General features: G+C 41.2%; 1 protein-coding gene across 1 annotated transcript in view; it reads right to left on the bottom strand.

Moving 5' to 3' along the window:
• Positions 1–222: 222 nt before the first annotated feature.
• Positions 223–22133, bottom strand: part of CNKSR3 (CNKSR family member 3) — a 187065-nt gene continuing 165154 nt past the window's right edge. The window contains exons 8-13 of the mRNA XM_075339683.1: positions 16466–16534; positions 12890–13036; positions 10681–10805; positions 9190–9386; positions 8295–8384; positions 223–3171 (exon numbers count right to left, since the gene is read on the bottom strand). Of these exons, the coding sequence (XP_075195798.1) occupies positions 2876–3171; positions 8295–8384; positions 9190–9386; positions 10681–10805; positions 12890–13036; positions 16466–16534 (924 nt within the window). The 3' untranslated portion in view covers positions 223–2875. The remainder of the gene's footprint in view (positions 3172–8294; positions 8385–9189; positions 9387–10680; positions 10806–12889; positions 13037–16465; positions 16535–22133) is intronic.

The raw sequence follows: 22133 nt of genomic DNA, 5'->3' as shown, positions 1-22133 counted from the left end.
AGATATAATAATATTAGCAAATACCTCCAATTAGAAACGTAGTATAGTTCTCCTAATATAGCTATGTCTCTTACCTCATGTGCAGGGCATTTTAGCTTAGGTATCCATGGTTACGACAACTCATATAGTGACAGTTGCTTGTGGACGTAACCATGAACATCTAAGCTGTAATGCCCTGCACATGAGGTAAGAGACATGGCTATATCAGGAGAACTAAACTACATTTCTAATTGAAGGTATTTGCTAATATTATTATTATACCTACTACATAATGGAGATGGGAATACCCCTTTATATCTCATTTGATGCCAAATATTTGATTGCTAATATCTCTGCGATGAGAAGGGGAAATTAAAAACAAAACAAAATATGTTTTATTCTGCTCTGCAGGCACTATTACATGGTGAATCTAATGCAACATAAAAAATTTGGTGAAAAGTCAAAAGAATCTCATGCATTTAATTGATAAAGACTTCAAGTGAAACTTGATGGAAGACTGACATGACATAGAAGGTATTTTCATAGCTAAAGGGATTCTCCTGAATCACCACACTGTTGTTGACCTATTCTTAGGATATACCATCAATATCTAATCAGTGGAGTTCCTACCCTCGCGTCTCCACCATAAAGCTGTTCAATAGGCCTGCAGCGTTTGTGCTAGCACTGAAGCCTCTTCGATCACTACTCCAGCTCCCTGCACTTTATCTACTCAGTTATGCTGGTTGTTGCAGCGTCAGGACCGTGCTGCAAATCAGAGCGCAGCCACTACTAAGTACAAGTCATACAGTTAGAGAGAGCAATTTATATTAGATTGCTCTGTATTGCATTAGAGGTTGCAGACCCTTTAAGCAGCTGATCCGCGGGGGGGGCAACCATTGAAGCCCCACCAAAATGGTTCTTATAGCCTACTGGAAAATAAACCTAACATAAAAAGAAGAGTATTTTGTCTTTACACATTACAAATATCCCTGCTAGTGCAACACATGGCTTTCAATAACTGACTTAAAAGTCAGTAATTCTAGAATTAATCTGTCTTCCTAACTGGCTGAATAGTGCTCAGTGCTAAAGGCAAGATTAGGAGTATATAGCATAATATGCACATATCAACAGTTATGCTAAAATGTAATACATACCATGTAGAGCTTCTAAAATATTCTGTACATTCTCTTATAGGAGAGACTTCCATGTCACTGCTAACGGGTCATTCAGGCTCATATACAGTATGTGTAGACAAACATTTCCATTATCTATGCATGTTTCATCACGCATATGACTAACATACCAAACGACGCTGGGTGAAGGCACTCTGAACTTGTCTTCATTAGTAGCAGTATATGAGAGTGTGAAAACGTCACTATTCTTTCGCATTGCTTCTAGATGAAGGCATTATATATTATTAGGAATATCATGGTATTGAATGCTTAAACGAGAACCTTTAATAACTTCTCCGGACATGTCTGGTTTAGTAATTAATTGTACTCCCCATGAAATGTCAGTTCTTTTACTTATACATTGCGCTGTGGGGTATTTGAAGGAGTTCTGAATACTTCTGTCTGCGGGGAATGTCTCTACACAGACTGACATTGTGCAGTCAGAACTGTCCGAGCATGTACATCATGGTAACACCCTGTTGGCAATTTATTCATAAAATTCTTAAGGAATAACAAGAGGATTGGTGCAACACAGAGTTCTAGCAAAATATGCTCCACAATTTTTGTTTTTTTATGGGGAACACATTTACTTACTAAAACAAACATGTCGGCTGAGATGATAGACCCTCCTAAAGTGGATTCTCCATGAATGTGATACAATGGCCTCAATCTCATACTGCTGCCTGCTCTAGTCATGGGCCAGTACTGGTTGCAGTTAAAGAAACACAGCTCCTAAGATGTGTCTCAACTTACAGAGGAGCTGTATCATAAGCACAAATACCTCAGAAAACAGAAGAGAAGTGCTGTGATACAAGATGTTAATGTGTTCCTTGGCTAACTGACACAGAGGGATGAAGCTGGAGAAAAAAACCCTTTGTTCACAGTCAGCCGAGGAGATTTATTTCTTCTCTTGTCACAGCCCTTTCCTTGGCTCACTGGAGATGTGCGTGTGCTTATGATACAGCTCCTCTGGCAGTAGACACACAGGTCTAGAGAGTTGTGTTTCTTCAGACTGTAGCCTGTCTTGACAAATCACTAAGAAGAGTTGCCGAGTGAGTTACATGTCTGGGGCTATTTTATCACCTTCTTGGTGAACCCTTTTTTACCATGAATGTGACTTATAAAATTAAAACTAAAGTAGAAAAAGGTGACAACAGCTAAATCTCTGCCCTTTCATGTTCTTAGTATGAATTCCATGCCTTGTAGATACATTTAAGACAGAGTAAATTTAACACATCTTTTTCTTTCACAATGCTTAGACATTTTAGAAAAGCATACATTTTCACCTCAAATACAGAATGCAAAAAAGCATCCTGAAATTTGAATTAAATAAACGATCCTTTGGTAAACAGCAAAAGGAAAACTTGACGGCTAATTTAATAAATTACTTCATCCTTTTACAGATCTAAAAAAGTTGCGCAAAAACGTGAGTAAAATTTACATGCACATATTGCAATTCTTTAACAGAGTTGTGTGATAAAAAGTACAAAAAAGAACATCCAAGAGGCAAAAATAATTTCCATAGGTAGAATACACGTGATATCAAAGTATTTATTTATTTTTATTGCTTGATAAATTATTTGTGGCACTGGCATATCCTGATGCCAGTGTGTAAGAGTCAGCAAGCTTTGGAAGGTGAATCCCACTCACTTCTGTGGAACTAGCTTCACATAATACTGCCATTATAAGGGCAAAGGCACTGTAAGGTAAATGTCTATTGAAACTCAGCGACTCAAGAGTTTTAGCTTGGTAAACCAACTGACCAGTAGCGAGGGCTCCGTTGTGGTATTTTTTGAAGATGAAGCGGTAGTTTGTTTCCTGGAACTTTCCTCCTGGTATGGCATTGTTGCACTATTGTGTAAATCCATATTTAGAAGACCACGGCTGCCCCTTATATAGTCTGTTCCTCTGATTAAATGCCTATCAGTTGATCTGGTGAAAAAATTTCTAGATGATACATTTTCTTCTATGATTGGTGCTATCCTTTCATTACTGAAATACCTGGATAGTGCTTCATCACCTTAAAAAGAAAGACATGGTAAGTATATTTAAAATATAGGTAAAGATATATAATATATCATGTAATGTCATTTTTGTCAATAAATACAAATTAGTAGCATTAAAGTCCATAGTGACCAGTCATGAAATGCTTTAGAGGGAATGTGTCATAACATTTTTTTTTTCAACAATTGAAAAACTTGAAAGTATTATACTTTAAATACAAAAATATATATATATATATATATATATATATATATATATATATATATACACACACACACGTGTGTGTGTGTATGTGTATATATTTATTTTTTTATTATATATTTTTTTTTTAAAGGTAGAAGTTATGAAAAATTGTTTAAGAAGCTTTGCTATATTTTGATATTTTTAACTCAAGCGGGAATTACTGTTAAATTTAGTGTACGACTAGTTCACATTAAGACTGCAGTAAATATGGGCATGATCTGCTCTCATGTGGCTGATGTTTCCTTCTCTCCTTGGTGTTTGCAAACGGAAAACGAAGAATGAAGTTTAGGATCATTTTGTTGCTGACTGCAATGCAATACTGAGATGTGGACTGTGTCAGTGAGGACGGCTGGCAGCACCAGTTCTATTGGTTGCCGCTGCACTGCTCACTGCATCACATATGATAGGATTAGACTACATGGCTCTGTGAATTCTATCAGATATGATAGGATGAGATACACAGCTCAGCGGACGGAATCACTCAATAGGAGCAGATACACAGCTCAGCGGACTGAATCATTCAATAGGAGCAGATATGTCGCGGGCGGAAGAGGGGACGCTGCGCTCTCCCACTGCTCAGGTCCGGCCGCTGGTGCTGCTGCTCGGTGGTGGCTCGAGCGGTGGGCCGGATCCCGGGGACTCGAGCGGCGCTCCTCGCCCGTGAGTGAAAAGGGGGTTTGGATTGATGGTGGGGATTTATTGTCCGTGACGCCACCCACGGTTGTGGTGATATTGGTGACACCACCGCTGCTCTAGACGGGGATCCTGGAAGCTATGACAGGGAGCAGCTTGGTTGTTATTTCTCCCCTCCGTGGGTAGGGGGTTGGTTGTCCCGGGGCCCGGTGATGGGGTGGGGATGGATGGCAGGCGGGTTACGGAGCCTGGTGAGGTGCAGGGTCGCGGGGGACAGCGCTGTGCTGCACGGCACGGTGGTACTCACTCAGCCCAATGATGCACACAGAGTCTCTGCTGAAACAAACGGCTGGATGGACGGGTCCCACAGGCGGCTGCGGTGTTTTTCCCCTGACCCCAGGTTGGTAATGTAAGTCCTTTCCTGCCCCCTCCGTACGCTCCTCCTGCGCTCCGGTTTCCAGCTGGCTCCCCGGTTCGGTACCGGTGGGCCACCGCCCAGCCCCGGCTACCTACGGTTCCACCAACTGTCTTCCCGGCTCCCACAGACGGCCACTACCGTCTGCCTCACTCTCTACTCGTGGGTCCTAGGCTCCAACCTAGGCCCCTGTCTGCTTCTGTCTCCCTGCAGACCTCCTCTCTCTTCCTCTCCTAGACTTGTCTGGACCTGCTTCCTGCCTCAGGCCAGCTAGACTCTTCGGTGGGCGTGCCTATCTGCTTGACTCTGCCCACCTAGTGTGTCTGTCTGAACCCAAGGGAAGGAATCAGGTTTCACTGGGGATGTTTGCTGTGAACTGCTAGGGGTGGGGGTGTGTGTTGTTACCTGTGGCCCCTGGCTTGTCCAGGGCGACACAGATACACAGCTCAGCGGATTGAATTATACGATAAGAGCAGATACACAGCTCAGCGGACTGAATCACTCAATACGAGCAGATACACAGCTCAGTGGACTGAATCACACAATGGGAGCGGATACTCAGCTCAGCAGACGGAATCACTCAATAGGAGTTGATACACAGATTAGCAAACTGAATCATTCAGGAGCTAATACACAGCTCAGCGGATTGAATCACTCGATAGGAGCAGATACACAGTTAAGCGAACGGAATCACTCGATAGGAGCAGATACACAGCTCAGTGGACTGAATCACTCAATAGGAGCCGATACACAGCTCAGCGGATTGAATTATTCGATAAGAGCAGATACACAGCTCTGTGGACTGAATCACTTGATAAGAGTAGATACACACCTCATTGGACTGAATCACTTGATAAGAGCAGATACACAGCTCAGCGAACTGAATCACTCAATACGAGGAGATACACAGCTCAGTGGACTGAATCACACAATAGGAGCAGATACACAGGTGAGCAGACTGAATCAATCGATAGCAGCAGCTACACATCTCAGTGGAAATCTTTGAGGAAAACTAATCAGAGGCTTCCAAAGACATGAACTAGGGGATAGGTTTACCTTCAAGCTGGACAACGACCCTAAACATACTGCTAGAGCTAAGGTGGAAAAGCTTAGATCAAAGCATATTCATGTGTGTGAATGGCCCAGTCACAGTCCAGACCTAAATCTCATTGAGAATCTGCTGCAAGACTTGAAATTGCTGCTCACAGACGCCTCCATCCAATATCACTAAACTAGAGCTATTTTGCAAAGAAGAATGTGCAAAAATTTCAGCCTCTAGATTTGTAAAGCTGGTAGAGACATCCCCCAAAGACTTGCATCTGTTATTGCAGTGAAGGGTGATTGTACATAGTATTGACTATCATGTGTCATATCCTTTCCACTTCACAAATACTTGCTACTTAATATCAATATATCACATAAAATCTCTAAAATCTCAATAAAATACATTTCATTTTGTAAGTATAATGTGAATAAGGCCGGTGTCACATAAGTGTATAGCATCTGATATGAGAGAATCAGATGTGATATGCTAATAATACCAGGCTCAAACTCTGCTGTAAGCGTGAGCGGAGTGTCATTATACTGTGCTCCGATTCTCTTGCATTCGAGAATCTGAGTGCAGGTGCGGAAAAGGAGACATTAATCTCTCCATATTCTCCATTGTCTGTCTCAGCGTATATTGGACTGCACTAGGATGACATCAAAGTGCAGTCCAATTTTTCACATGCACCCATAAACTTGTGTGGGTGCGGATGATTAGATTGGAAAATGCACTCACAGCATGCTGCAATTTTGTTCTTGTGCCAGTCCGGCAGGAAAAAAAAATGCAGATTTTCTCTGCCTCATTGAAAAGCTCAAAAGCTCACATGGAATGTAAACTTTTTTAAGGAGCCATGTGTATACATATACATATATATACACACTATATATATACATATATATACACACTATATATATACATATACATATATATATATACACAAATATATACACACACACACATATATATATATATATATATATATAACACATACATATACAGTCATGGCTGACAGTGTTTGGCACGGTTGAAACTGTTACAAAAGATGAAGTGTTTCTCTCAAAAAATTATTGCAATTACTTGTATTTTGTTGTATACATGTTTATTTCCTTTGTGTGTTTTGGAACAGCACAAAAAAATGATTAAACAGGCAAATTGGACATAATTTCACACTGACCTCAAAAATGTTCCAGACAAAATTGTGGGCACCTTTAAACATTGTGGGCAACGTATGTGGGCAAGTATGTAAAACTTGTTCAAACTCACCTGTGGCAAGTTCCAGGCAATATGAAAATAACACCTGAAACCAGATGAAAAAGTGGAGAAGTTGACTCAATCTTTGCATTGTTGAAAAATATCAACAATCTCAAGGTTACAAGTCCCCTTACAGAGATTTTGATGTTCCATTTTCCATGGTGCGCAACATAATGAAGAAGTTTACAACCCATGGCACTGTAGCTAATTTCCTTGGACGGAAGAGAAAAATTGATGAAAAGTTGCAATGCAGGATAGTCCGGATGATTACCTACAGTTAAATATGGTGGAAGTTCAAAGATGCATTGGGGCTGTCAGGTCCCCTGTGCACCCAGAACCAGGAGTAGTTCTGTGCCCATATCTATAATCCCTGCCTAACAGTCCCTTCATCTAGTAGCACACATAAACAGATGTTTAGAAAAAGTATTTCTAAAGACAATTTATGAGATGCTAATTACGGCTTAGACTATTCGCAGGGGCATTAGTGACTGGAACTGCAGATAGCTACCAATTATGCGCAGTGAGTTTCTTTGAAGCTAGGATGCATACCCCCAGTGTCAAAGAAGCTCAATGCTGACGGGTACAAAGCTGCATGCATGCTCAGCATTGTATTGTGCTGCTGACGACGCTGGCTGTTGTAAAGCATGGTATCAAGCCCACAGGGGCGTAGTAAAAAGCTAAGTGGGCCGACTAGCTAGGAAACTAAATGCCCCTGCGACTAGTCACTGCCCTCATTAGCATCTCATAATCGATCTTTAGAAACACGTTTTCTAAAGATCTGTTTATGTGTGCTACTACATGAAGGGACTGTTAGGCATCGATTATAGATATGTGCACAGAATTACTCCTGGTTCTGGATGCACAGAGGACCTGACAGGTTCCCTTTAAAATTGCTGTTGGGAGAAGGCACCCTTCAGATATGAGAGACCTGGAGCAGTCTGCAAAAAAAGAGTGGTCAAAATTTTCAATCGAGAGGTGCAAAAAGCTTGTTGATGGTTATAGGAAGTGAAAGACTTCAGTTATTTATTTCTTAGGGTGTGCAAGCAAAGATTAAGTTGAGGGTGCCAACAATTTTGTCTGGACCATTTTTGGAGTTTTGTGTTAAATTATGTCCAATTTGCCTTTTTTCTCTTTTTTTCTTGTGTTGTTCCAATACACAAAGGAAATAAACGTGTGTATAACAAAATGTGTGTAATTGCAATAATTGTATGAGAGAAATACTTCTGGAACAATTTCAATGGTGTTAACATTTTTGCCCATGACTGTATATATACATACAGTACTGTGCAAAGGTTTTAGGGGTGTGTGGAAAGTGTTGTATTGTAAGGATGCATTTGAAAATAGTGTTGATAATTTATGATATATAAAATGCATGTATATTTTACATATAAATATACATATATATATTTAGTTAAAAATCCTCCTCAGATGTTTTGCCACGCACAAATAAAATAAATATACTGTTAAAAAATAAAATATAAATGCATAAATTATTAACCCAAACATTTTTTCTGTTGTTCTTCTGTTGTAAAGCAGCTATTCATTGATTCACCTTTTTTCCCCATCAGTCTATGTCTTGAGTATGATTCTGCAGACACAATCCAGCTAGTTTCAGCAGGCATAGAAAGAGGACGAGGCTTACCTATTCACACGTATAAAAAAGAACTCATTAAGGAAAGGCAGAAGAAATCAACACTAAAATAGGCAACTGGATTTTTCTAGACTGATGCTTCTCAAACTGTGATGTGGGCCTCACAACCAAGACCCCTGCTAGATGATGGTGAGGTGCGACTAGTCAATGAAAGTGATCATATTCTGCATAGCCCTTTACATGGCAGCAGTAAAATTTATTTTAACAACATAACTGATTCATTTTGTGAAGTTATGTTGGTTTCAGGAGACAAAATAAGATCACTGACAGATATTTTTCATTTTAGTTTTCACGTTGGGTTCAGTCTGATGGGCATGGGCACTATCTAGTCTGTCTGATGGAGCCCCCAGTAAAAAAAGGTTTTACAGCAAAAAATTGTAAAAAGAAAATGACTAGGATAATCGTAAGTATTGTGTAACATGTCCCTGGTCAACGTGTCAGCAGTGTGAAAAAAATGTACACTAAAATTTTCTAAACTGTTAATTTTTGTCTCTTCTCTGTTCCTCTGATGGTCATCTGCTTCCCAATTTACTCCTTCCTTCCAATTCCGTGTCATGACACACTGCACAAATTGGAAACAATGTTGGGCATTGCAGTCATATGGTCACTACTGTCCATTAGGACACTGCAGTGGCAGGCAGTTTTTGGCCACTATGAACACGTGTTCTTACCACACAGCAGATGCTACAGGGGGTCCCGGAGATTTGGTCATCCAACTGAATTGAAAAGTTTATGATCCTTTAATGATATGCACATATAATAGATGAGAGCAGTATAACTAACGATCAAAGCTTACCATACATGGGAGTTTTGTCTCTTAGTTTAGCGGGTTGGACGTGCACTTCGATCGGATATGAGGGAAGCTGGTCTGAGTCTGCAATAGTAAACCTCCTTCGGCTTTCCTGATCAAGGAAAGAGTTTGGAGATTCAGAGCCTTTTGATCGTGGATGTGACTCTCTGTATCCGCTGTAACTGAAACTCATCTTCTCATCTCTAAAATCAGAAGAAAACATGCTGTATTGTGTAAAAACACAAATAATATTGCTTAATCTATTAGAGTGTAATGCATTATACTGTTTATTGTATAAAGCCAATTTCCCCTTCCTTGGTAAGCCTTGGATACATGGCCGGGATCGGTTCTTCCAACCACAGATGTTAGCGCAGGAGCTCAGCAGTCATTAAGCAACTGAACATCTGCTCCACACGGCAGATCACCTGTGTATAATCATTAAAATATGGCGCTGTGGAATAAGACCCCTTAAAAAACAGAATTTCATGCTCTGAGAGTCTTGTAGCATACTTCTACAGTGTCATCGGTAAACATGGGCCAGAAAACAATAAGAGAAAAATCATGTTATTTTACATCATTTAATGTTTTTTGTTGAAGGGAATTTAGACCCAGACTATATCAGTAATACAGCAGGACTATGATACTCGGGATCCCAAAAATGAGGATGAATGCTGATTTTACCACAAACATGTGTTGACTTGTCATCAAAATACAATGTAAAGTCATAGGGTGGCATGTTAAAAAACATTAAAAATCCAGGTTTAAATACTATCTAAGGCCACGTGCACACATTGAGTAATTGGGGAGTTTATTACCTCAGGATTTGTTAGTCAAAACCAGAAGTGGAACAATTAGGCCTAAGCCACACGGCGAGAAAAACAGTGCGAGTGGAGTGCGATAAAACATCGCATTCCCCTCGGACCAATTCTAGCCTGTGTGTCAGCACACATGAGCGATTATTGTTTTAGCCCTAATTGGACTGAGAAAACAATCGCAGCATGCTGCGATTGTAATGCAAGACTCTTTCTCTCGCACCCATTCAAGTGAATGGGGCGAGAGAAAAATCGCACTGCACTCGCGGTACACCGGTGTACTGCCAGTGCAGTGCGAGAATGGCAATAGCCGGCTACGCAGGAGAGAGGGAGAGAAATCCCTCCCTCCCCTCCTGAGTGCCGGCCCGCCCCCCGCAGCTGAGGTCTGCTCGCACGAACGGACCTCAGTTGCAAGGACACACGCATGACACTCGGCTCTGCTGTACTGCCAGCACGAGCCGAGTGTCATGCAAGGGGATTGCAGTAGTCCCCGTGTGGCCCCAGCCTTAGAGGAAAAGTATAATAGAAACACGGGCACCACGTCTGCATTTTTTACCCACTCCTGGTTTTGGATTCCAAATGCTGAGGTAAAAAACTCACCAAATGCTCAGTGTGCATGTGGCCTAATACTATGTACATGTAAAATGTATATCACTAAGTCTGTACCTTGTGAACTCATACCTACCTTGGGGAGTAAGGGACTCTTGGTGGTGGAGGAATGTAAAGATCAAGAATTGCTGGCTTCTCTTTCTTCAGTGAGGTATCCAATGTGCTTTCAGGAGACTGTGTTGTAGTGGGTGGTGGGCTTGTCTACACGTACAAGAAAGAAATACATAATTCTAAATAATTGTGCTAGAGATGACAGGTGGTGGATGGAGAATTGCTGGCATTGTGTTGCTATGAAGTTGTTAAGCTTGCGCTTGATCCTACCGTTGCAAACACTTGTGACATCAAGCTCATTTCAATGGCTTTCAGGCTACCTGTAGTTTCCACTGGATTTACAATGATCAATGATTTGTCAAAATGTAGAGTGATTTCTTATTTTTATGATCACCCATTAATTTATTGCTATTAAGATCAAGCAGCTCTGCTGAAATGAACTCTTATAAAGCTGCTAATATTCCTCAGTGCTTAAATCCATGAAGAGGGTGGCACTCTTTTTTCCATTTGTTGTGACCTGTAATGCAGCTAGCCATACCTCCTAGGGCTCATTCACATGTCCGTTGATCTCATACGAGTGCTATCTGTGGTTTTCATGGATAGCATTCGTGTCTTTTATAGTCTATGGGGCCAGTCACACGTCAGTGACTTTTCACAGACCGAGTGGTTCACAAATAATCAAGGAGAAATGTTCGAATTTAATCCAAGTGTCAGATCAAAATTGGAAATGCGATTCTATGAGTCAGTGATTGATTGCTCTCAGTGAGAGAAACAAAATTAAAATTTTGTAGTTCTGATACCTTTTAGTTCTATGAGTTTTTAATTCTATGAGTCAGTGAAAACAGTCGGACATCAGTCAGATGCCATCCAATTGTGGTCAGATTTCCAGAGACAGAAAGGAAAAGGTGAAGAAACTTATTTGGTTTTCATGTTCGAGAAGAACAGATGACACTTGGGCCAAACTCTGATAAAAAAAAACCAATCCATTATTGTCGTACGTGGAAAATACTCATGTCTGAATAAGGCCTTAGACAATTGTTCAACCAACAGCTATTCCTCTAGACCCCATCACACACATGCAAACTGAACCCTGCTGAGCATGCATGTGTTCTCAATATGGAGAGGCTGTGCATATTGCACCTACTGAAGGGAAGTGATTTATTTTTATAATGGCATCTATGACTGTCTATTGGGGCAAGGATGCTCAACTGACATTGTACCAGTATGTGATATGCGCCTAATGATCGTTGTTTTTGTATCAATTAGGTTGGTCACGGCTAGTATTTAAGGTTATGATCTGTATCCCCAAAAAGCTTAATCGTTGTAGTTGACTTTTATTATATAGATTTTGTCTTGTGCCTTGCACTGTCTAATTGGGTGTATTGATTTGGCACTAGTGTGCAATCAGAGCCGGAGGACCATGATCTATTATTATTTTTTGAAAAAAACAATGTATGCTCATTAGTGGTGTATTTTTTGTCCTCTTATGGTAGGATAAGTGAAGAAGCGAGGGATAGCCGACAGGTAACGGGGGTGCCCAGTTAAGTTAGGGTGTCATACCCTCCGTTGGCAGGTAGGGGTCAGTTATAGGTATATATTTGTGTAACGTATTGAGTATATTATCTCTCCAATTTTTCTGACCTATATTGTCATTAAAGAAGATTTTTCTCCAATTTTGTTCTGACCTCTGCTATTCAGTATTAAGAACAAGTAACATTTTCTGAAAAACATATAAAATATATATACATAAAGATATCAGAAAATATTGTTTTTTGGATGATCCCTCCTGGTTATATGGAACTTCCCTTTGCTACTAGTGTGTGTGGGTGATTCACCTGGGCAATTTTAATAATTGAACAAATAAAGAGATTTTTATAGGGATTTGTGTTCTTCACGTAAATTTGACTCAATATGGAGAGGGAAACAAGCAACTATTAATGGCTTTTCTTCTAACGTCACAAAACCCCTTATACTTAACCTATCTGGTATTTCAAATAATTTTATAAAAAGGTAAAGTAATTAGAGTTGGTGAGAAGCAATTTGCAGGACCCAGCCAACTGACCCCATCAGTCATTTGTGTCCACTGGACGCCATGAGAACCATCCCTTACATGATGGCATCAGTGGCTCTTATTTTGATTTGTTGGCCAGCGGTCACAGATTACTGAAGTGGCAGATGGACTAGGTTCTGTGAATCATCTTGCACCAACTCTATAATTTGTATACACTGCACACCTGCACAAGAGGTGGTCTCCATCTCAGGTTTTTCAAAGGGGCAGGAGTGAAATTGAAAGTTCCTGTTGGTCTCTTTTTCAGAAGCAGAGTGACTTCCCCTGAATTTTCTCTCAGTCTTGCTACGAGATTCCTTAATTGCCATCCAACCTTGAAAACAACAAAATGAAACATGTTTGCTTGAAGTTTATTATGATATAAAATATAGTTTTGAAGGTAAGAGAACACAGAAAAAATGTACAAATTACCTAAAGAGGATCACATTTTCATCATTGGAGAGAGAATAAGAAGTACATTGTTTAACTAGAACTGGTATTAATCAACTATTTCTCCTGATAATAAGTGTCAAGTTCTCTGTCAAGTTAAATGGTGCTTTTCCATTAACTGTATGCCACAACAGAAGGATGAAGGTCCTGAAACCTCGGAGACATTGGAAGAAATAATGCAATTCAATTGATATCGGTTAGCGAATCACATAGACTTTCCCAGATCTTCCTAATACATAGAGTTTATAGGACTCCACATCTTTTATTTAAAATGAAGGTAAAAGCAGACTCCTGCTGCTGGAAATGATTGCAATGAATGCAGACCTTATACACTTATGTGGAATTGTCCTCGGCTTAGGTGACACCGGACTGATGTAATCAAACTAATAAACTCTGCCTCAGCCCTCTAATATGTGTTCTTAGCTATACTGCCGAAATTCCTGTACAAGAGAGCCATAGACTAGCTACTGCACGTGTTCTATATAAAGACAAAAAACTCATAGCTCTATACTGGAAAAATTCCAAATTTCCAGTTATTAAGGAATTGAAAGATGCTATGAATAAAAACCTCAGATCAGAGAAATATACATATCAAAAAAGAAAGGCATACAAGAAATTTGAAGATATATGGGCCCCATAGTTGGAAACCCCAAACCTTGCCCCCATGACTTTGATGTGGCCAAGAGTTTTTTGGTAGATCTCTTCTGAGAAGGATAGGATTTAGTGACTAGTCTATGGCTCTCTATGCATACTTTCATATCTATATCTACATCTATAGATATATATATATATATAAGCTCTCGAAATATAAATCACATCTTTTGTGTTAGGTTTAAAATATGCTGCCAAATTGATGATGAAACTCATTATGTCGTGTCAGATCTGGAACTTTGTTTTGGTAAACGGCGAGATGTTGGGGGGAGGGATATAGATAGAGAAAATGTTGTGTATATGTTTAAAAAGTTAATAATAAAAATATATCTGATTTAAAAAAAACAAACCTGTATGCCACAAAATGGACAATCATCCTAAAGCATCTGGTAGCCAACTGTTTGTGAAGAGGCCATCAATCCAGTAGGACCCTGACAAATTTACCCTGCTCAGAGAACTTTTGGTGTTTGGTAAGGTGCCAAGCCAAGGGCCTTTGAGGGGTCATAGTAGGTAATAGGAGATTTTCCAGTTGGTAACTTATTGTGGGAAGCTTTAGGACATGGTCCGATGGGAGGGAGCTTCAGCCTGAGGGTGAGTAAACTCGCTGTGGTAGTTAGGTGACTAGCCTGATGCGAGAATGACAGTCGTATTACATCTCTGCATCCATTAGTTGAAGAACAACAGCGGCATTTGGATACATATACAATGTCATTGACTTTCAGAGAAGCTCTTGGCAGGTCAGTGTCACTCATAGTGGCATCAGGACAATGGAATTGCACCCTTCAAATTCCTCTCCAGAGTTCGATGCTTCTTATTTTATTTCATTTATCCTGAACTGCTGTTTTACAACTAGTCTATATGTGTGTATTGCATCCTACCACGTGTCAACATGATCGTGGCAATATTTCTAGGTCTGTGTGTACTATCTAAATATTCATACCTTCTATTAAACATTAACTATTGGTTTATTTATTTTTCCATATATGAATAATACAGAGAGAACAAACAGATGTATATTTCTTATTGGAAAAAATGTCTCTTTCTCCTCACAATCATCCACTCTCAGGTCACTGGTAAAAATCTTCTTCAGCGAATAGACTTTTTGGTCACACAGGGGTGAGATGTCAATTGCTGCTCATAAAGTTCTATGTAGTGGGGAGGAGGGTGAGGTCAGAGAGAGACAGAGGCAAAAACAGAGACATTCTGCTGACACTAGAGATACAGTTTAAAGGGAACCTGTCACCTCAGAAAACACTATTTACCCGCAGGTATAAGGTATGCAGGCATATAGTATTACAATGCTGCATCTGCACCTTATTGGAAGTACAGATACTGAGAGAAAAAAAACTTGAGTCTTCCTGGGAGCCGCTGGATTTCAGTCATCGAGAACTGCATGGTTGTGATTATAGTCATCATTGACAACACTGCTTAATGAACTGTGAGCGGTTGCTGTAGTCATGCTCCGAGACTTTGATTGACAGCTTTCTCTGCAGTGCATCTGTGCTGAGCTAGCTGTCAAAATGTCGAGACATGCATACAGACCCATCATTTTGAGTGATGACTATACAGTGGAACCTCGCTTAACGAGTAACCCACTTAACGAGAATTTCGCTTAACAAGCAAAGCTTTCTGTAAATTTGTAACTCGGTTTACGAGAAAGCTTTGCTGTACGAGCAAAATACTCACCGCACACACTTCCGGTTCCGTACATCCACCGCGCTCTGACCCGCTCTTACTGTCCACACAAACACACACAAGCACGCACAAAACACACACAAACACGCACAAACAAACACGCACGCACACACATACAGTATTATGCTCACCTTACCTTCCGTTCCATCGCCGGCCTCATTGTTCTTGTAGAACTACAAAACCCAGGAGGCCAGCAATGGAACGAAAGGTAAGGTAAGCATAATATGTATACCTTCCGTTTCATCGCCGGCCTCCTGGATCTTGTAGTTCGCCGCTCCAGGATGTGTATCCGCAACCAACGCGACGAGGCAGGAACTTCAGCTGTCACCGCTACTCAAAGGCAGCGCGCTGGCCAATCAGAGGCTAGCGGGTCCTGCCTTTGACGTCAGCGCTCTGTCAGCGGAAGTTCCGCCCTCGTCGCAATAGTAACCCGATACACAGCCCCTACCAGCGTACAGCAAGTCCCAGGAGACCTGCGATGGAACAGAAGGTAAGGCGAGCATAATGTGCGTGTGTGTGTGTGTGTGTGTGCATGCGTGCGTCCTTGTTTGTGTTTGTACATGTTTGTGTGTGTTTGTGCGTGTGTGGAATGGCACAATAGGGGACCAGGATGGGACATTTAACAAGTTGTGGAACGAATTGTCTGCATTGCAATGATTTTCTATGGGAAATCTTGCTTTGCTGAACGAGTAACTTGGTTAACAAGCACAGTCCCAGAACAGATTGTTCTCGTTAACCAAGGTTCCACTGTAGTCACTTCATGCAAGCCCCCATGACAAAGCCGGCAGCTCCCAGGAGGAATGAAGTTCATAACTCTCTGTATCTGTACTTTTAGTAAGTCGCACAGGCTTCACTGTAATACTATATACCTCTAGATTAACCCAATATCTGTAGGTAAATAGCATTGTCTGATGTGAGTTTTTCTTTAAATCTTACTGCATAAATGTTACAATACAACATTGCTTACCACAGTCTGATGGTTAACCTGTATCACTTCATCACCTGCATGAATCTTTCGGGAGATATCGGCTGGTGACTGGGGAGATAGAAAAAGGGAAAAACAAATCAACGAAAATGCCCAGACCTGTCTTCAGTGGAGATTGTTTGTTCAGTTACAGGTAATTAGAACAGCTTGAGAGAACGAATCTGTGGAGCGGTGTCTAGGGAGCACGCCTGGGTGATGTCATGTTCTATAAGGCAGTACAACAACAAAGTCTTGTAACTGTTGATCGTGTTTGTCAAGTTCAAGTTAGAATTTCCATTCTGTGTAATCATTAAAGGGTTTTTCCCACCGTCATAGATGGATATTATTGGATAGTGCTTGTAAAATAAAGAATTTTTTAAATGTACTGCTTAAAAATTTGTGTCTGTTCTTGAGATATTAAAGGAAGTTCGTCACCCCCAAAATGCAATTCTAATGGGCTATAAGAATTTTAGGGGACTTAGCCCCTAAAACAACCATACTAGCACTGTAGGTGTTATTGGTACAGTGCCTGAAAATACAGCTTTTAATTCATATGAAATGAGGAGGCTTCAGTGCACCCTTGGCATGGCCATCAGTTTGGTGTACTGTTACATTTCCTCATGTACATATTGGGTCCTTCCTCCACTTCTGATTGACAGTGCTCACTTCTCAGAGCGTGCACAGTCAGATTGTGGCCAGCGAGTATTTGGCAACGCGCTCACACAGTGTCTGGGCACAATGTCCTTCCTGTCTCCTTTGTGACGCAGCACGCTGAACTTCCGGGTGTGTTAGTGTAGTGAGAAGGGTCAGAAGAAAGGAGATGGGAAGGCGCATCTGTGTGGTCACACACACTCAGCATTCAGACAGTGCTCACTATGGTAAGTGAGCACTTTTAATCAGAGCAGAACAAAGGGCACCAAAATACACGTATAATGACGTAACACCAAACTCTTGTTCATGCCTTCTTATTTATATATGAATTAAAAGTTATTTTCTCAGGCACCGTACCAGCAACAGAAACAATGCTAGTATCGTTGTTATAGGGGCTAAATCAATGTAAATACCATTAAAAACGCATTTTTGGGAGGTATTTCCTTTAACATTTTTTTCTGTAAACTGCTTGTTACCTAGGAAACCGACCACCACTGCTGTCCAGCTTGTAAGCACTGTGCTGAAGCTGGCCTTGATTAGAGGGTAAGAGTGCACTCCAATGTTCCTGGCCAGATTCAAAACATATCCATTTTTTAAGATATTAATAACCCTTTAAGGCTAAATTACACAAAAACATGTCTCTGACTTTTCAAGTACATGTAGCTCCAGAGATTATTGTAAAGAATAAAGGGAATCATGATTGTTATTTGTTTAGAGCTCTAAAGCGGGCTTTACACGCTACGATATTTCTAGCAATTGCTAGCGATATCGTACGCAAAAGCACCAGCCTCTGTCGTGCATGCGATATCGTGTGATCGCTGCCGCAGCGAACATTATCGCTACGGCAGCGTCACACGCACTTACCCGGTCGGCGGCGTCACTGTGACTGCCGAACAATCCCTCCCTCTGCGTTCGGCGTCACGGGTACGTCACCGTGACGTCACTAAGCGGCCGGCCAATCAAAGCGGAGGGGCGGAGATGAGCGGGATGAACATCCCGCCCACCTCCTTTCTTCCTCATTGCGGGCGGGACGCAGGTAAGGTGATGTTCCTCGCTCCTGCGGTGTCACACACAGCGATGTGTGCTGCAGCAGGAACGAGGAACAACATCTATATACAACCATTAATAATTTTTAGTTTTAGGACGACCTCTCCATGGTGAACGATTTTCACCACTTTGGAGGACGTTTAAGGTCGCTGGTAAGTGTTACACGCTGCAATACCGTTAATGACGCAGGATGTGCGTCACTAAAGACGTGACCCCCGACGATAAAACATCAACGATATCGTAGCGTGTAAATCCCTCTTTAGACTTTAGAATGTTGTGTGGATCATTTAGACCAAAGAAATAAACATTCTTCAAAGTGGTACAAGAAATCCCACAGCAACAAGTGCAAAACAAACATGGTACCAGTCTCCTCATTCAGCCACGCAGTAAGAGGTTACAAAAAGAATCTAATAATCGGATAAAAGCCCATGTGCTCTGCTGGCAGTAAATGAATCTAGCCTTTTATCCAGCTGCCTAATTAAAAATGGGATTTACCAAAACACCTTCAATAAACTTTGTATCTGCAAGCACAGAGGAATACAAGCTCCCTTTCTTCACATACAACTGTGCTTTTCATTGCTGCTTGTCGTCCTGGTAAGCTGCAGACATGGGCAATGGCGACTAAGGTGGAAAACTTGTGGGTAGAGGAATGTTCCATAGGAAATAATGAATCATAAGCTGGACTTGGCCGGGCAGATAAATGAAGAACTCTCCATGAAGGGACCGTTTCCACCAGTCTAGAACACATCTCACTGCCTTACTCAAGACAAATTCTGGTTTTGTGCTTGTTACATTGGAAGTTATTTTTACATATCTACTAAACTCTTAAGTTGCTGTTATTCCAAACGTACATAAGAGTATAATACTGTAAATAAATATTTATATGATCATGTCTAGACGGGCTCATTGACAGATTGGTAGTAAATACTCTCCATAGACTGTCAGATGCATTGTACAGCTAAGTTGGTGTGCTAAGAAGTGCTAATATTTCAGAGAATCATCTTATGGATCCTAAAACAACACATACGGTACATGCTCCATGTTTACTTGTAACGGTATATTTTATAGAATAGGTACTGGGAACTTTACATCCTTTACTATGAATTGGAACGTTCTGTTCATTAGACTAAGGGCTCCTTCAGACGTCCGTACCTTTCATATAAGAGAAAATCAGTCCAAGTTTCATCAGTTATTTTGTTCTGACTTTTATCATTTTCATCTGACTTTGATTAATTTTTAACAGGTTTTTTAATAAGAGAAAAAAAAAAGTTTCTCTACCTTGTCCTACCTAGCAGTCTGTAAAAAGCAGACAGCACTGGTATCTGAATACGATCTGATTTTCTGACAGAGCTCTTGCAGTGTTGATTTTAGTTTGAGCCTAGGATCACTATTAGACATGACCCTGACATCTGTGTTGGCCACTCAGGCTACAAGAATAAATCACACATGCCAACAGCCCCATAGATAATCATGGGCATGAATTTTATCTGTGAAAAACACGAATAGAACGTGTTAGCGAAAAGTGCAAGTCTGAATGTGCCCTAACAGATAACACCTTTTTATGAAGAAGTCAAAACTAGATATAGGAAACCTTCATAGATTATAGATAATCGACTAAAACTTTCATTAGTACCTAACTAGGGAGATTCTTAGCTAAGGTACCCCATGTGTACAAAAGTATTGGGACACATGACATACTCACTGAATTCAGGTTTTTCTTCACAGTGTATAACATCCAGCCCTTCACCATGCTGGCTGCCTTTGTCTCCCTGATCCCAGCGTGGTACTGTGTCAGGATACCACCAGTGTAACAATTCAGTTTGTGAAAGTTTTTCCTTGCTAAATACTCCACCATCAACTCTGAGTTGTGGGGTGGAAACGTTCAGGAACCAGAGGAACTCAGTCATGAAGAGGTAGACCACGTAAAGTCACAGACCGGGGTTACCGAGTGCTGGGGTGCAATAAACGTCTCCCGCTGACCCAATATCTACAGGGTTCCAAACCTCCTCTGGCATTACCATCAGCACAAAAACTATGCGCCAGGAGCTTTATGGCATGGGCTTACATGGCCGAGCAGTTTCATGCAAGTCTTTCATCACCAAGCATAATGCCCAGAATCAAATGAGTGGTGTAACGCACGCCACCACTGGACTCTGGAGCGATGGAAACATGTTGCGTAAAATAACAAGTCATCCTCTCTCCTGGCAGACAAGTCTTGAGTTTGCTCCACTTTTTCAGCTAAACCATTGACATGGGGGTTGATTTTTTACACATTTTAGTGGTGCTTTTTGTGTTCTGTCTGAACTAACATATATATGGGTATTTTGGAAGTTCTACCTTAAAGGGAATCTGTCACCTGGTTTTTGCCACCTAATCTGAGAGCAGCATAATGTAGGGGAAGAGACCTCGATTCCAGTAATGTGTCACTTACTGGGCTGCTTATTGTAGTTTTGATAAAATCACTGATTAATCAGCAGTAGATCAGTAGATTATCATTACAGGACTACTTGGTATGCTGCAGATAGCCCAGCATACTCTGTATAACTGCTAGATCTGCAGCAGAGAACACATTGATGTTATCAAAATGTCAGCAAACAACTCAGTAAGTGACCCTTCACTGGAATCAGGGTCTCTGTCTCTACATTATGCTGCTCTCAGATGAGGAGCAAAAACCTCGTGACAGATTCCCTTGAAAGCCACATGTACAACAGGTTTTTCTAAAGACAATAACACTGAACTCAAATACTTCTAAAATGGCATGAAAATAAAACTCTTTGGGGCTGACGTACTAAGATTGTGTGAACAAAAAAAAATATTTTGTTGTTGCTTGAACTAACCAATCTCAGAGCAGTTATCATTTTTTCATTTTAGTTTATCAAAGCTGAGCTGTGATCGGTTGCTGTGTACAGGAAAAATAATTTTCATAAAGGAGTGTATATGTATTATAGTAAACATTGCTTATATATTGCCATCATATTCCACAGCGTTTTAGAGAGATTATCAAGTCTGTCCCCATTGGGGCTCACTATTTAAATAACTTATCAGTACATCTTTGGAGTGTGGGAGGAAACTGAAGTACCCGGAGGAAACCCACACAAACACAGGGAGAACATACAAAATTCCTGGTGGGATTTGAACTCAGGATCTCAATGCTGTAAATTAACAGTGTTAACCTCTGAGATGCCACGCTGCCCTATGTATCCATACGAACTCAGGAAAATCATTGCAATCACTGTGTGTTAACATTGCCCAACAATTTAGGATTTCATTGCAGTGAATCTGTGTGCACATTTGTAGCAGGGTAATATATGACAAGGTGTAGCACTCAGCAGGTTGACCATACATGTTAAGGGCACTTTACATGCTGCGATTTCGCTAGTGAGCGTACCAGCCCCCGTCGGTTGTGCGACACGGGCAAATCGCTGCCCGTGGCGTACAACATCGATTACACCCCTCACACAGACTTACCTTCCCTGTGACGTCGCTCTGGCTGGCGAACCGCCTCCTTTCTAAGGGGGCAGTTCGTGCGGCGTCACAGCAACGTCACACGGCAGCCGTCCAATAGAAACGGAGGGGCGGAGATGAGCGGGACGTAACATCCCACCCACCTCCTTCCTTCCTCATTGCTGGTGGAGGCAGGTAAGGAGATGTTTGTCGTTCCTGTGGCGTCACACATAGCGATGTATGGTGCAGCAGGAACGACGAACAACGATTTTTGATGTTTTTGCGATCGTTGATCGTCGCTCCTAGCCGTCACATGCCAGGATGTCGCTAATGGCGACGGATGTGCGTCACAAGCACCGTGACCCCAACGATATATCGTTAGCGATGTCGCAGCGTGTAAAGCACCCTTTAGAGTTCAGGCACAGATTTCCATTTTTGTCCCTTGTCACTGCACTGCTCGTATATATTTTCAGTCTACATTGTTATAGGATGCTGTCTGCTTTTTGGTTTTATACAAATTGGCAAGAAA

This window comes from Anomaloglossus baeobatrachus, chromosome 3 (genome assembly GCF_048569485.1).
Source record: "Anomaloglossus baeobatrachus isolate aAnoBae1 chromosome 3, aAnoBae1.hap1, whole genome shotgun sequence".
In the NCBI taxonomy this organism is placed as follows: Eukaryota; Metazoa; Chordata; class Amphibia; order Anura; family Aromobatidae; genus Anomaloglossus; species Anomaloglossus baeobatrachus.
This window is presented reverse-complemented; position numbering and strand designations above follow the sequence as displayed.